Source organism: Vulpes lagopus, chromosome 11 (genome assembly GCF_018345385.1).
Source record: "Vulpes lagopus strain Blue_001 chromosome 11, ASM1834538v1, whole genome shotgun sequence".
Lineage (NCBI taxonomy): Eukaryota > Metazoa > Chordata > Mammalia > Carnivora > Canidae > Vulpes > Vulpes lagopus.
Window position 1 is genome coordinate 64,258,582 of NC_054834.1, and position 11,297 is coordinate 64,269,878.

Below are 11,297 nucleotides of genomic sequence, written 5' to 3' on the forward strand. Positions count from 1 at the left end.
GTATTTTGGTATTGTGATCATCATGCAAAAACAACAATACATGTAGGAAAATGCATTAACAATTGCCACGAAAATCACTTTTCCAAAAATTAAAAATATATTTATTTCATTGACTTTTGCTTGAAGGATGATCTAGTTTTATAGAAAGTAAGGGGAAATTCTATGACAAAAAGACAAACAAGTGGGGAAAAAAAGTACAAAACCTATGTTTCTATTTGCTTCAGGTAAGATGTCAGGAGAAACAGGAAAGTACCTGAAACATTGGGATGCAGGACTGGTAGATGCCTCTGCATCCTACTATTTTGCTATTTGTTTATACAGATTTTGCATTTATACGTTTGTAGCCATTAAATTACCTGCCTCAAAATCTAATGTATGTTATTTTTAAAAAATCTTTGTAACGTTAGTCAAGAGTAGATATTTAAAGAATACATAGCAACCTATGCTTGTAAGTGCATAGCAATGATTCACACACGATTCACCCACATGATATACTATGACTCAGAAAACAGACAATACGGAGATGATTTCTCTAAATTGCCAGGTTGCACAAGTTCAGAGAAATACAATTTCTTTCTTTTCTATTTGATTCTTGGAATTGTGCAATGGAGGTTCACTTTTTCTTCATGCCAACATTAATAATGTGCAAGTACCCAGCTAATATAAATAAATTGTATTACCTCTCATGTGACAACACTTCTGCCCTCCATTATTGTTGGGATGCTACTTTGGTGGAGAAGTGGGACAAGACAGCTTCTCAGTTCTGTCAGGAATCTAAGGATCTTTGGGAAGTCGAATGTCACTTTAACACAAACACACTATCACATTCTATCAGAGGATTTAGAGTGCTGTTTTTTTTAGAACAAAATTTGTGTTACTGAACTATTTTCAAGAATCTCTTGTGAATAATTTCTATAGATTTAATGAAACAGTATCAGTGAGACTCTAGAGCTTTACTTATTACCTCTCAGTTTCAATTTCTGTATCATATTATGAAGTGGGAAGAGACAAGTCAGGACATGGGATATATATGAAATATGTCATAATATGTGCTTATAATTAGATAACATGAAATATCTGACTATGGTGAAAGGCCAAAATTGCCTTTATTTAAAGTCAATCTTTGTGCTCTTAAAAGACATTTAAAATTTATTTTTTAAAATATATAGATATGATAAATTATATATATATAATTTTAGTCACATAAAAGTTTTTGTGATATGTAGAATTGTATATAAATTAAGTGGTCACTTAGCAGAGGATAAATAAAACAAATTAATATACATTAATACAATGGAATGCATGGCTTGTATTAATCATGCTTATTTATATACATAAAGTGTGTTTATCATGATATCACTTATTTAAAAATTAAAAATTCAGTGATTTGGACAACAATATATAGTTATTTATAGGCAATGTGATTTTGGTCAGTTTTTTTCTGTTTCTACAAAAATTTTTACATTGTGATGAATTGTCTTGAATGGGTATGTATTTGTTTTATAAATTATTAAATTATCACAAAAATAAATTTTATAAGAGTGTAGGAATTGGGAAACTAGAAATAAGGAATGCTTGTTGAATGGGGTCATTTTGCTACTGCTGAAATAGGAATAATTTTAGGTGGTAAGGTAGAGAGGGACAACATTTTTTTAATGGTATGTATTTCTTGTTCAAACACCTTACCCCTGTAAAATAACAGAAAATAAACCATCACAGTACCTTGCTTATTCCTGGGAGACCAAGAAACCAGGGACCAGACACAGAGATAATTATGTATAAATCCAGGTCAATCAGGAGACAATGTTGAACCCTTTCGCAGACAGAAATGCATGGAACAAAGAGGCCAGTAATTCTGGGGAATGTACTAACATTTTTTGTGATTTTTCTGATTTATACTTTAAATTTTAGGGGCTTTTATCCTTTTTTTAACTGAAAACATGATATAAAACCAAAGAAGTGTGTGATATGCTATATAAAGTTTTATTTCAATTACTTTTATAAATCTGCTTATTTAAAATAAATATATACATAGAAAGTAGGGAGGAAAAAAAGCAAGTATGGACTGCAGAGATATCACCTATTTTTATTGTTTTTAATCTCTTACTTGTATTTTTATATATTCTTTAAAAAACTTATTCTTAAACCTTTTAAGGAAGAATTTTTTTTAATGTGTCTACAAGGACTGTTATTTAAGTGAGTTTAAGCCAAGGGTTTGGAGACCTGCACATTGATCACTAGATCATCATTCAGGTATTTTTTTTTAATCTCTTCTTCATCTAATTTCATCTCCTAAATTCTGATGAATAGAGGAGGACTTGTATTATATTGCATACAATATAGTTGATTTAAAATAAGACAGTGGGGCAATATAATTTAACTGACCCTCAACCACCATTTTTTTTAAAGCAAGCGGAGGCAGATTTCAGAGATATTTAAAGACAAAGTGGTAAAATAAAACAATAATTAAAAGTCTAGGAAAGGGATGCCTGGGTGGCTCAGTGGTTGAGCATCTGCCTTCCACTCAGGGTGTGATCCTGGAGTCCCAGGATGGAGTCCCACATTGGGCTTCCCTCCAGGAGCCTGCTTCTCCCTCTGCCTACATTTCTGCCTGTCTTTCTGTCTCTCATGAATAAATAAATAAAATCTTTTTAAAAAGTCTAGGGAAGTGGGAAAAAGGTACAGGTCAGGCTTTAATCTCTCTGGGGTGTGGGACTGTGGGCATCAGTATTTTTAACATGCCTCTTACAGATATGAACAGTTGGTGAATAGACTATGAGTGTTCTAATGAACTGGGGCAGGGAGACTCAGTACACCACATTCCCTCATTCAACGCTCCATCACCCACTACCAGAATCTCTCCAGAATCCCTATGATTAGAGCCCAAATGTTCTCCATAATCTCCCCTGAGCAACAGCAACTGTCAGAAAGCAACATGATTAGCCTTGACATTTTGTGGTCTCTCATTCTAGAGTATTGAACATGGAGACCCTCCCACCCTGTTCTTCAGCAACCACACCCTCCCTGCTTTAGTGGGTCCTGAATCACAGACTATCTCTAACCCTTGTTTACTGAGTCTGGATAGGACCTGGGGTGAGTGGGGAAGTGGAAGTATATTGCATGAAGGAATTTTTCCTATGGCCCTCTATTTTGGATTTTTTTTGGGGAAAACAAAGGAATATATTCATTACTTGTGCCTCTCAGTTATGCTTCTCTATTACAGAATATATCAATATTTCTACTAGGTCTAAAAAGAAAATCTTGTTGAATACATGGTTATCTGGCCAAATAATTGTAAGAACCATCGCTTCAAACTATGAAGACATTAAAGTCTTTATATAAGAAAGAAGTAACAAAATCTATCATACATACAGTGTATGTTGGTATGAAAATAGTATGCTTTAATTTGAACGAAAGTGTGCTATGAATTCTGTACAGTGCTGTTCAAATGTAGGCAATGTTAATATCACTATCACGATACCAATGTATTGATTTGGATATATTTCCAGGACAGTCTGCTTCACCTTAACAGTCTTGACATTGCCTCTTTTCCTAAATACAAAATAAATAAATAAATAAAAAGGACCAGCAGTTTAACTACTAAGATGATGTTAATCCTGGTTCCATTTCCTTCTTTCACAAGCAGGGGTTCCCAGATCTGAGTGATGGCTGTTGAGAACTGCACTGTGATTACTGATTTCATACTCCTAGGACTTTCTGGCAGAAAGGATGTGCAGCAGGGGCTCTTTGTGCTCTTTCTGCTGGTTTACGGCACAACCATGATTGCCAATCTAGGGATGATCCTGCTGATCAAGCTGGACTCCAGGCTCCACACGCCCATGTATTATTTCCTGAGCAATCTGTCTCTCTGTGACGTCTGCTACTCCTCCACTGTCTCTCCCAAGATGCTGGCTGACTTCTTGTCTGAGCAAAAGAGAATTCCATATGATTTATGTGCAATTCAGATGTATTTCTTTGGGGTCTTTGCAGATGTGGAGTGTCTCATGTTGGCTGTCATGGCTTATGACCGGTATGTAGCCATTTGTAATCCACTTCTTTATACAATCGCCATGTCCAGGCAAATCTGCATCCAGCTTGTGTCCCTTGCCTACATCGTCGGTTTTGTGGATTCAGCAATCCACACCTGCTGCACATTTCGATTGTCATTCTGCAATTCCAATATCATCAATCACTTTTTCTGTGACATCCCACCCTTGCTAGCCCTTTCCTCTTCAGATACATCCATCAATGAGATAGTGATGTTCACTTTCATTGGTTGTGTAGTGGGATGCAGCATCATCACTGTTCTCCTCTCCTACAGCTATATCCTAACTACCATCCTTAGAATGAACTCAGCTGAAGGGAGACGCAAAGCCTTCTCTACATGTGCCTCCCACTTGACCGCAGTGGCTATATTTCACGGCACACTTCTGTTCATGTATTTCCGACCGAGCTCCAGTTATTCTATGGACACAGACAAAATGTCTTCTGTCTTCTACACTGTGGTCATCCCTATGTTAAACCCACTCATCTACAGCTTAAGGAATAAGGATGTGAAAGGTTCCCTGAAAAAAGCAATCAGCACTAAATTATGTTCTGGGTGAAGTTGTGTTTTTAACCCAAAAGTGTTTATTTAAAGATTCTTAGAGCTGAAGTATGGTCCTTTGACATCAATTCCTGTAGTCTCATCAACACAAGCTTCTAGATGTTTCCTACTATTTATCATTGTACCTAAACTGAATGTGGGGAGAGTCATTATTGATCTTATTTTTCTGTTTAAACTAAGAAAGAGTAGGACTAGTTTCGGTTGCTGATTTGCAAAAAAAGATCTTTTTATACCTGCCTTCTCTGTTCATAGATATGGCTCAGTGAGATCACATGGGAATAGCAACTACTCTCCTCACATCAGTTAAACTTTTGCACTTAGAGTTATGATATCTTTGAAGCCATGGATTCAATAAACTTGCCCAGCCAGAAGGTAGTATTAATGAGTTAAGCTGAGTTTGTTTGTATCCTTTCTAGGGACTGGTATCACCCTATAAACGCTCCATCATAGCACTTAGATGTATATCAGTAGTAAGTAAATACATAAGAATAAATACAAAATTCGTGCCCTAATTCAAAGTTCCATAAATGCAATGCCCTTTCCAGGATTGTTCACCAATATTTCTACTTTATTACTTACAAAGCTCAGCTCCAGATGTCATTTAAAACATTTATTAAATAAATGCATCTGTGTCCCCTGCAAAACTGATGCAAAGGAGACTTTGCAAATTCACACACACCCACACTCACACACAAACACACCAATACATACTCATACACTCACACAAACACACCCACACACAAACTTGACTTTTATTTATTTATTTATTTATTTTTACCAACTTGACTTTTAAATATTATTCTAGTACGTTTGTCTTAGATTAAATATTCCTGCGCATCTTTTATTTTGGCCTACGCTGAAATAACTATCAGGGACAGATAACACTTGCAGTAAAAATCTTTTTGGACCATGTATTCCTTATCATTCTGGCCCAGTAGATATCTGAAGGAACAATTGCTCTTAATTTATGCTGCACCTCATTTGCATATTAGCCTGTGAATTTCCCTTCTTGCTCTCACTCTGGGGAGCAGATATGACGCTGTTGACAACTGTACAGAAACTGTACAAAAGAAAGTTGAGGGTCTTTACCTTGTCCAAAGGCCACTGGAAAGATGACTCAGTCTCCCTTGATGTGTTCACAGCATTATACTAACAAAATAATAAAAAAAACTAAAATTCCTAATTAATACAATTTAAGTGGAAAGGAAAATGTATTAATATTATGTTTAATGAAATAAAGACAAAGTAATATTTACATAGAATTCTATTTGTAATAATTGGATCCCTGTGCATCTATGAAATAAACACAATTTTAATTACTGAGTAGCTGATGTTAAGTAATCTTGTATCATTTCATTAAACTCAATTGCATATGTTATTTGCACTGTCATCAAATAAGAATTAATTCACTTCTGAAAAACATAACAAGAGGTTCTCAAGAGTATTCATTTTACTTTAGGTCATTGTCAAGAAGGGAATATAGGAGCATTTTTTTTCTGGTCCCATGAGGAGAAAATAATGGCAGTACAAAGTTTTCCATTTAAATCTTCTTACATATTTTTATATGTTCCTTTAGTGTTTAAAATGGGCTAAGTGTACTTCAAAATGTCATAAGAATTAAATGACACATTTAAGAGTTGCAATTTTCAGCAAGTTACTAGTATTTCATTATCTATTGAGTAATTTAATTTACAATCTTAAATAATTTGTTGTTCATAGAATATATCATATATCAGGACCTCTCCATCACTGTTCAAATCCCTTCCCATCACAATGTACTTTATTGAAATTGTATTAAATATATTCCTATCTGTAAAGATGAAACCTATCCATATTATACAAAATTGGATTCACTGGTCAGCTTTCATATATATATGTAAGAATAAAAGATATTCCCTTTTCTTCTTTATATTTTCTTTTAAAAACCTTAATTATATATATATAATATATATATTATATATATATATATATGAGTTTGATTTGCCAACATATAGCATAACACCTAGAGCTCATCCTGTCAAGTGCCCCCCTCAGTGCCCATCACCCAGTCACCCCATCCTCCTGCCCACCTCCCCTTCCACTACCCCTTGTTCGTTTCCCAGAGTTAGGAGTCTCTCATGTTTTGTTACCCTGTCTAATTTTTCACAGTTATTTTCTCTCCTTTCCCCTATAATCCCTTTCACTATTTTTTATATTCCCCATATGAATGAATAGGCTTTATACATGGTCAGGAAACCAGGATTTTTTTTGTTTATGTTTTATTTTCATTTTATTTTGTTTTTTTTAAGATTTTATTTATTTATTCATGAGAGACAGAGACAGAGAGAGAGGCAGAGACATAGGCAGAGGGAGAAGCAGGCTCCATGCAGGAAGCCCAATGTGGAATTCGATCCCAAGATTCCGGGGTCACACCCTGAGCCAAAGGTAAACGCTCAACTGCTGAGCTACCCAGGTATCCCCTTTATTTTCATTTTAAAGAATGGTAAAGATGAGAGAAATTTTAAGATAAGAACTGGAATTCAGAGAGAGACAGACCTGGTTCACATCTATATACTATCATTTACTTGTTAGCTGTGGGACTGTAGATTACTTGTTCTGTGAACACTAAGGGTCCTCATAGACATAGTTATTTTTATAACCAGGTATATATCTATTTATCTGAGGATTATAATGGAGTTTCTAAGATCACTCAGAGCCAACTAAGTCTCTCTCAAGAACTAAACCCTCAGGCTGCAAGAAAACATGGTATAATCCTTGGTGTCCTGTCATGAAATAGTATCTCCAAGATCCATTTTTATCTACGTGAGAGTCTGCTCACCCAGGTATTCAGATTACAGTTATACATCATGGTGCTCCCTGCCCAGATACTTTGGAACTTGTTTTTCCTGATACTACCTTCATTCCTCATTAGAGCTGAGCAAAGATTTATTCACTACTACCCATGCTGGACATGTCATTCCCATGTCCAGGCTAGATGCCTGCATCTGTACTTCTGATCTAAGTCTCAGACTTATTTGTCTCAGACTTATTGCCAAAAAATGAGTTTAGATAATTAATCCCAGAATACTTATTATGTTATTTGTGCAGCTGTATCCCAAGAGCCACAGCTGAAATAGGATGTTGTTGGAGGGGGTCATGGAGAGGAGGTGATTGCTGGTTGATCTGTTAGCTGGACTCAAGGAATCAAATGATCTTCACCCCTCCTCTGTCCTTGGAATGTACATTCTGCCTACAATTCCCACAGTTTGAATTGTTCCAAGGACATATCCTTGAGAGATCAATGTGTTGTTGACACTACCTGGACACTTTATATGACTAAGCTCAATTAAGGCCTCTGTATAAATTTTTAAGATTCTGGAGGGCAGGAGTGGAGATCTACTCATCTTTTGGCTACCCAAAATAAGCCCTCATACATAAGTTCATTGCACCTGCCACTTACCGATCTGGAGTTGTCTGCTTCTTTCTTCCATCTCTCTCTACTTTCCATAGGGTTAGGAGAGAGAGGAGAGGTTAATGAACCAGCATACACTTAACGACAAAGGAGTCAATATCCATATGTTGTGATGAACCCATACACTGTGGTGAACATTTTCTACTAAGTGTTTAGGATGAAACACTTGCTTTTCATTGGCACTAACTGACATTCCACTCTTCCCTATTGATAGTCCACACTGACCAGAGATTTACCTCACCACTGAGTTATATGAACAAAAACCTACTTTTAAAGCCTGGAGCTGAGAATGGAACTGTGATGTTGGTTTATGCCCCAACATGCATTTTCACTGTCATACGACTTTCTTGTCTAATTTACCTTCTCTCCCATTATTCAACCTCTCCTTTGGTTCAGCACTTTCTTTAGGCTTTCAGCTATGATGTCTATTAGTCATGTCCCAACAGCCTACATAACTTTGATCCCACCATTTGTTGGCTTCTGATCCCATATTTGGTTGTCAGAGGACAGCCTCCTTCAGAAAGTTCAGCTGTTTGCTTATCAAGAGATTTCAGACTGAATCTATCTTTGAGGAAATAGTTTATGAGATAGACTTTAATTTTGTTGATATTTGCAAATTGTTTTTTTTTAATAAGTCACTATACTTGACAATATCATGCAATTGTCACATGTGTATACAGTACTCCTCCAGAGAAGGAAACAAACAAACAAAAAAAACTGCAAGAGAAATAGTTTCTCTGCCTGTTATAGGTGTATAATCCAAATTAAAAACAACAAATAGCAAATATACTCATATTTATTTCATTAAAACTTACTCAGTAACTGCACTGGAGAAAATGTGATAAAGAGGTAAGGCACCAAATAAGGGACAATAATTAATGATGAGTCTAGTAGAGGGATAAACGCAAACTACAAGATTAGACAGAAAATTCTAAGAGTTTTAAAAGAAGTACCCTTAAGGTTCTAGTGAGGTTTAGGATGTTACTTACCATCTCTAATTGAAAGGGTATTAGAAAAAAATCATATAGGAGTTAAAATTTGAGGAAAAAAATTTTTAGAGAGAGTATAATTAGCTTAGCTGCAATGCACACATATTTACATGGAAATAAAAATTAATTGAAAAAGTCTTAGTTAATTGCATTTATTTTCTTCCGCGAAAGAAAGTTGTGATATTTTAATGGCTTATTCAATACTGAGAATAATTATGATAAAGTTTAGGATGGGAGAGAAAAGGAATAAGACTATGGACTATAGGACATTATGCAAAAGCTAAATCTACTCTGGAATATATATTAAAAATGTCAGATTTAAAATAATATATATAGAGAGAGACGTAATACAATGATATGATGGGATCTGGCTCTTATGTTAGGCCTGGGCAGTATTCTGTAGTTGAGACCTCATTACCTACAATTTGAGAAACATTCATATTAAACTGACTTTCCCAACAGAGCCAAAGTTCAAAGAACAGACATTATTGAAAAATTGTCAGGCTCAGTTTCATTCTTCCTTAAGAAAGCAATTTTCTGCCTATTACTTTCCTAAAGGCATTTTTGACGTCTTTGTTCCTTAGACTGTAAATTAAGGGGTTCAACATAGGTATGATCAATGTATAGAACACAGAGGTCACTTTGTCAATATCCAGCGAATGACCAGTGCTGGGGCGCAAATAAATAAAAATGAGGGTACCATGGTAGATCGTGACTACGGTCAGATGGGAGGCACAAGTGGAAAACCCTTTCTTTCTTCCTTCAGCAGACCCTGTTTTAAGAATAGCTGATATGATACAGACATAAGACAGAAGGACTGCTAGAAGACAGATAGCTTCCACCAAACCAGCAAAGACTACCAGAATGATGTCATGCATGTAAGTATCAGTGCAGGACAGAGAGAAGAGTGGGGAGATATCACAGAAGAAATGATTAATTTCTTTGGAGCAGAAAGACAAATGGAAGGTATTAGTAGTGTGAATAATTGAACTCATGGTACCTCCCAAAAATGCTCCAATGGCAAACTGGGAGCAAACCCTCTTGGACATAATAACCGTATAAAGCAGTGGGTTGCAGATTGCTATGTACCGGTCATAAGCCATAGCAGCCAAGAGGAAAGATTCTGTGTCAACCAAAGAGCAGAAAAAATATAACTGTGCAGCACAGCCCTTGTAAGAAATGGTCTTGTCTTTAGAAATCAAGTCCACAAGTAATTTGGGGGCAATAACAGAAGAGTAACATACATCTACAAAGGACAATATACAGAGGAAAAAGTACATCGGGGTGTGCAAATGGGAACTAGTTGTGATTAATAAGATCATCCCAAGGTTCCCCATGAGGGTAACAGAGTAGATAAAAAGAAACATAACAAAAAGCACCCTCCAAAGTTCTGGATGGTCACTAAATCCCAAGAGAAAGAACTCAGACTTCACAGTGTGGTTCTCCAACTCCATTCTCCGCAGTGTCCCTGGACTTCTGAAGTGGTGGCACGGTAGTGATGGCAATATTAACAACAACCTCAGCATTCACTAAAAAATAAGAAATAAAACAGTCAAAATAAATAGGAGGAATTCTAACTCCACTTGGGCATCCTCATAACATCTAGGCACATCTATAGCTCATGTAGTATCATGCATTATAAATTTTCATGACTCAAGCCGATGGCAGATGCTCAACCAACTGAGTCACACAGACCCCCCAGATTTTTGCATTTTTAGTAAATTGAGAATGTATCACTTCTATTACTTAAAGCAATTGTTTTCCAAATTTAGGAGCACCGTCATCAAATCAGTTGTTGAACTCCACTTTCTTCAACTCCCTCATCTTCCATCAATATCAAGGAATTGTGGTTAACCACATGGTTATATAGCAAACTGGAAAAATATACCCTGTCCCCATTTGTGCTGTTTTTGTTTTCACAACAGACAGCATTGCTGTTCCAGGTAAAACCCTGTATAAATAGAGGAGCAGAAATTCTAACCTTACAATGTGGTTTCACCTCTGAGGAACTAAGGAACACCTTAGAGTTATTTGAAATCCACTGATAAAATAGAAAGAAGAAAGGTTATGCATTATTTATAAAAGTCACTGAATCCCAGCTCTTGTCACTCAGAAGTTGTGAGACCTCGGTCAGGTCAATGAACCATCAAATTTCCGTCCATCATCTGAAATATGAGAGTGATAGTACCTTCCCCCTCAAACTGTAAGTGTTAAAGGAATGTCTTTCTGCAGATTCAGTCTCCTCACCATC

At 36.0% G+C, this 11,297-nt stretch overlaps 2 protein-coding genes across 2 annotated transcripts; one reads left to right on the plus strand and one right to left on the minus strand.

Annotated features, from left to right (window-relative positions):
* Positions 1-3,665: 3,665 nt before the first annotated feature.
* LOC121472209 (olfactory receptor 5W2-like) lies at positions 3,666-8,358 on the plus strand. The gene is made up of 2 exons (XM_041723376.1): positions 3,666-4,574; positions 8,341-8,358. The coding sequence occupies exons 1-2, from the start codon at positions 3,666-3,668 to the stop codon at positions 8,356-8,358; spliced, it is 927 nt and encodes a 308-aa protein (XP_041579310.1).
* Positions 8,359-9,567: 1,209 nt separating this feature from the next.
* On the minus strand, positions 9,568-10,503 carry LOC121501480 (olfactory receptor 5I1-like). The gene has a single exon (XM_041773530.1). It carries the CDS (start codon positions 10,498-10,500, stop codon positions 9,568-9,570), a length of 933 nt encoding a protein of 310 aa, XP_041629464.1. The 5' UTR covers positions 10,501-10,503.
* Between the last annotated feature and the right edge of the window lie 794 nt (positions 10,504-11,297).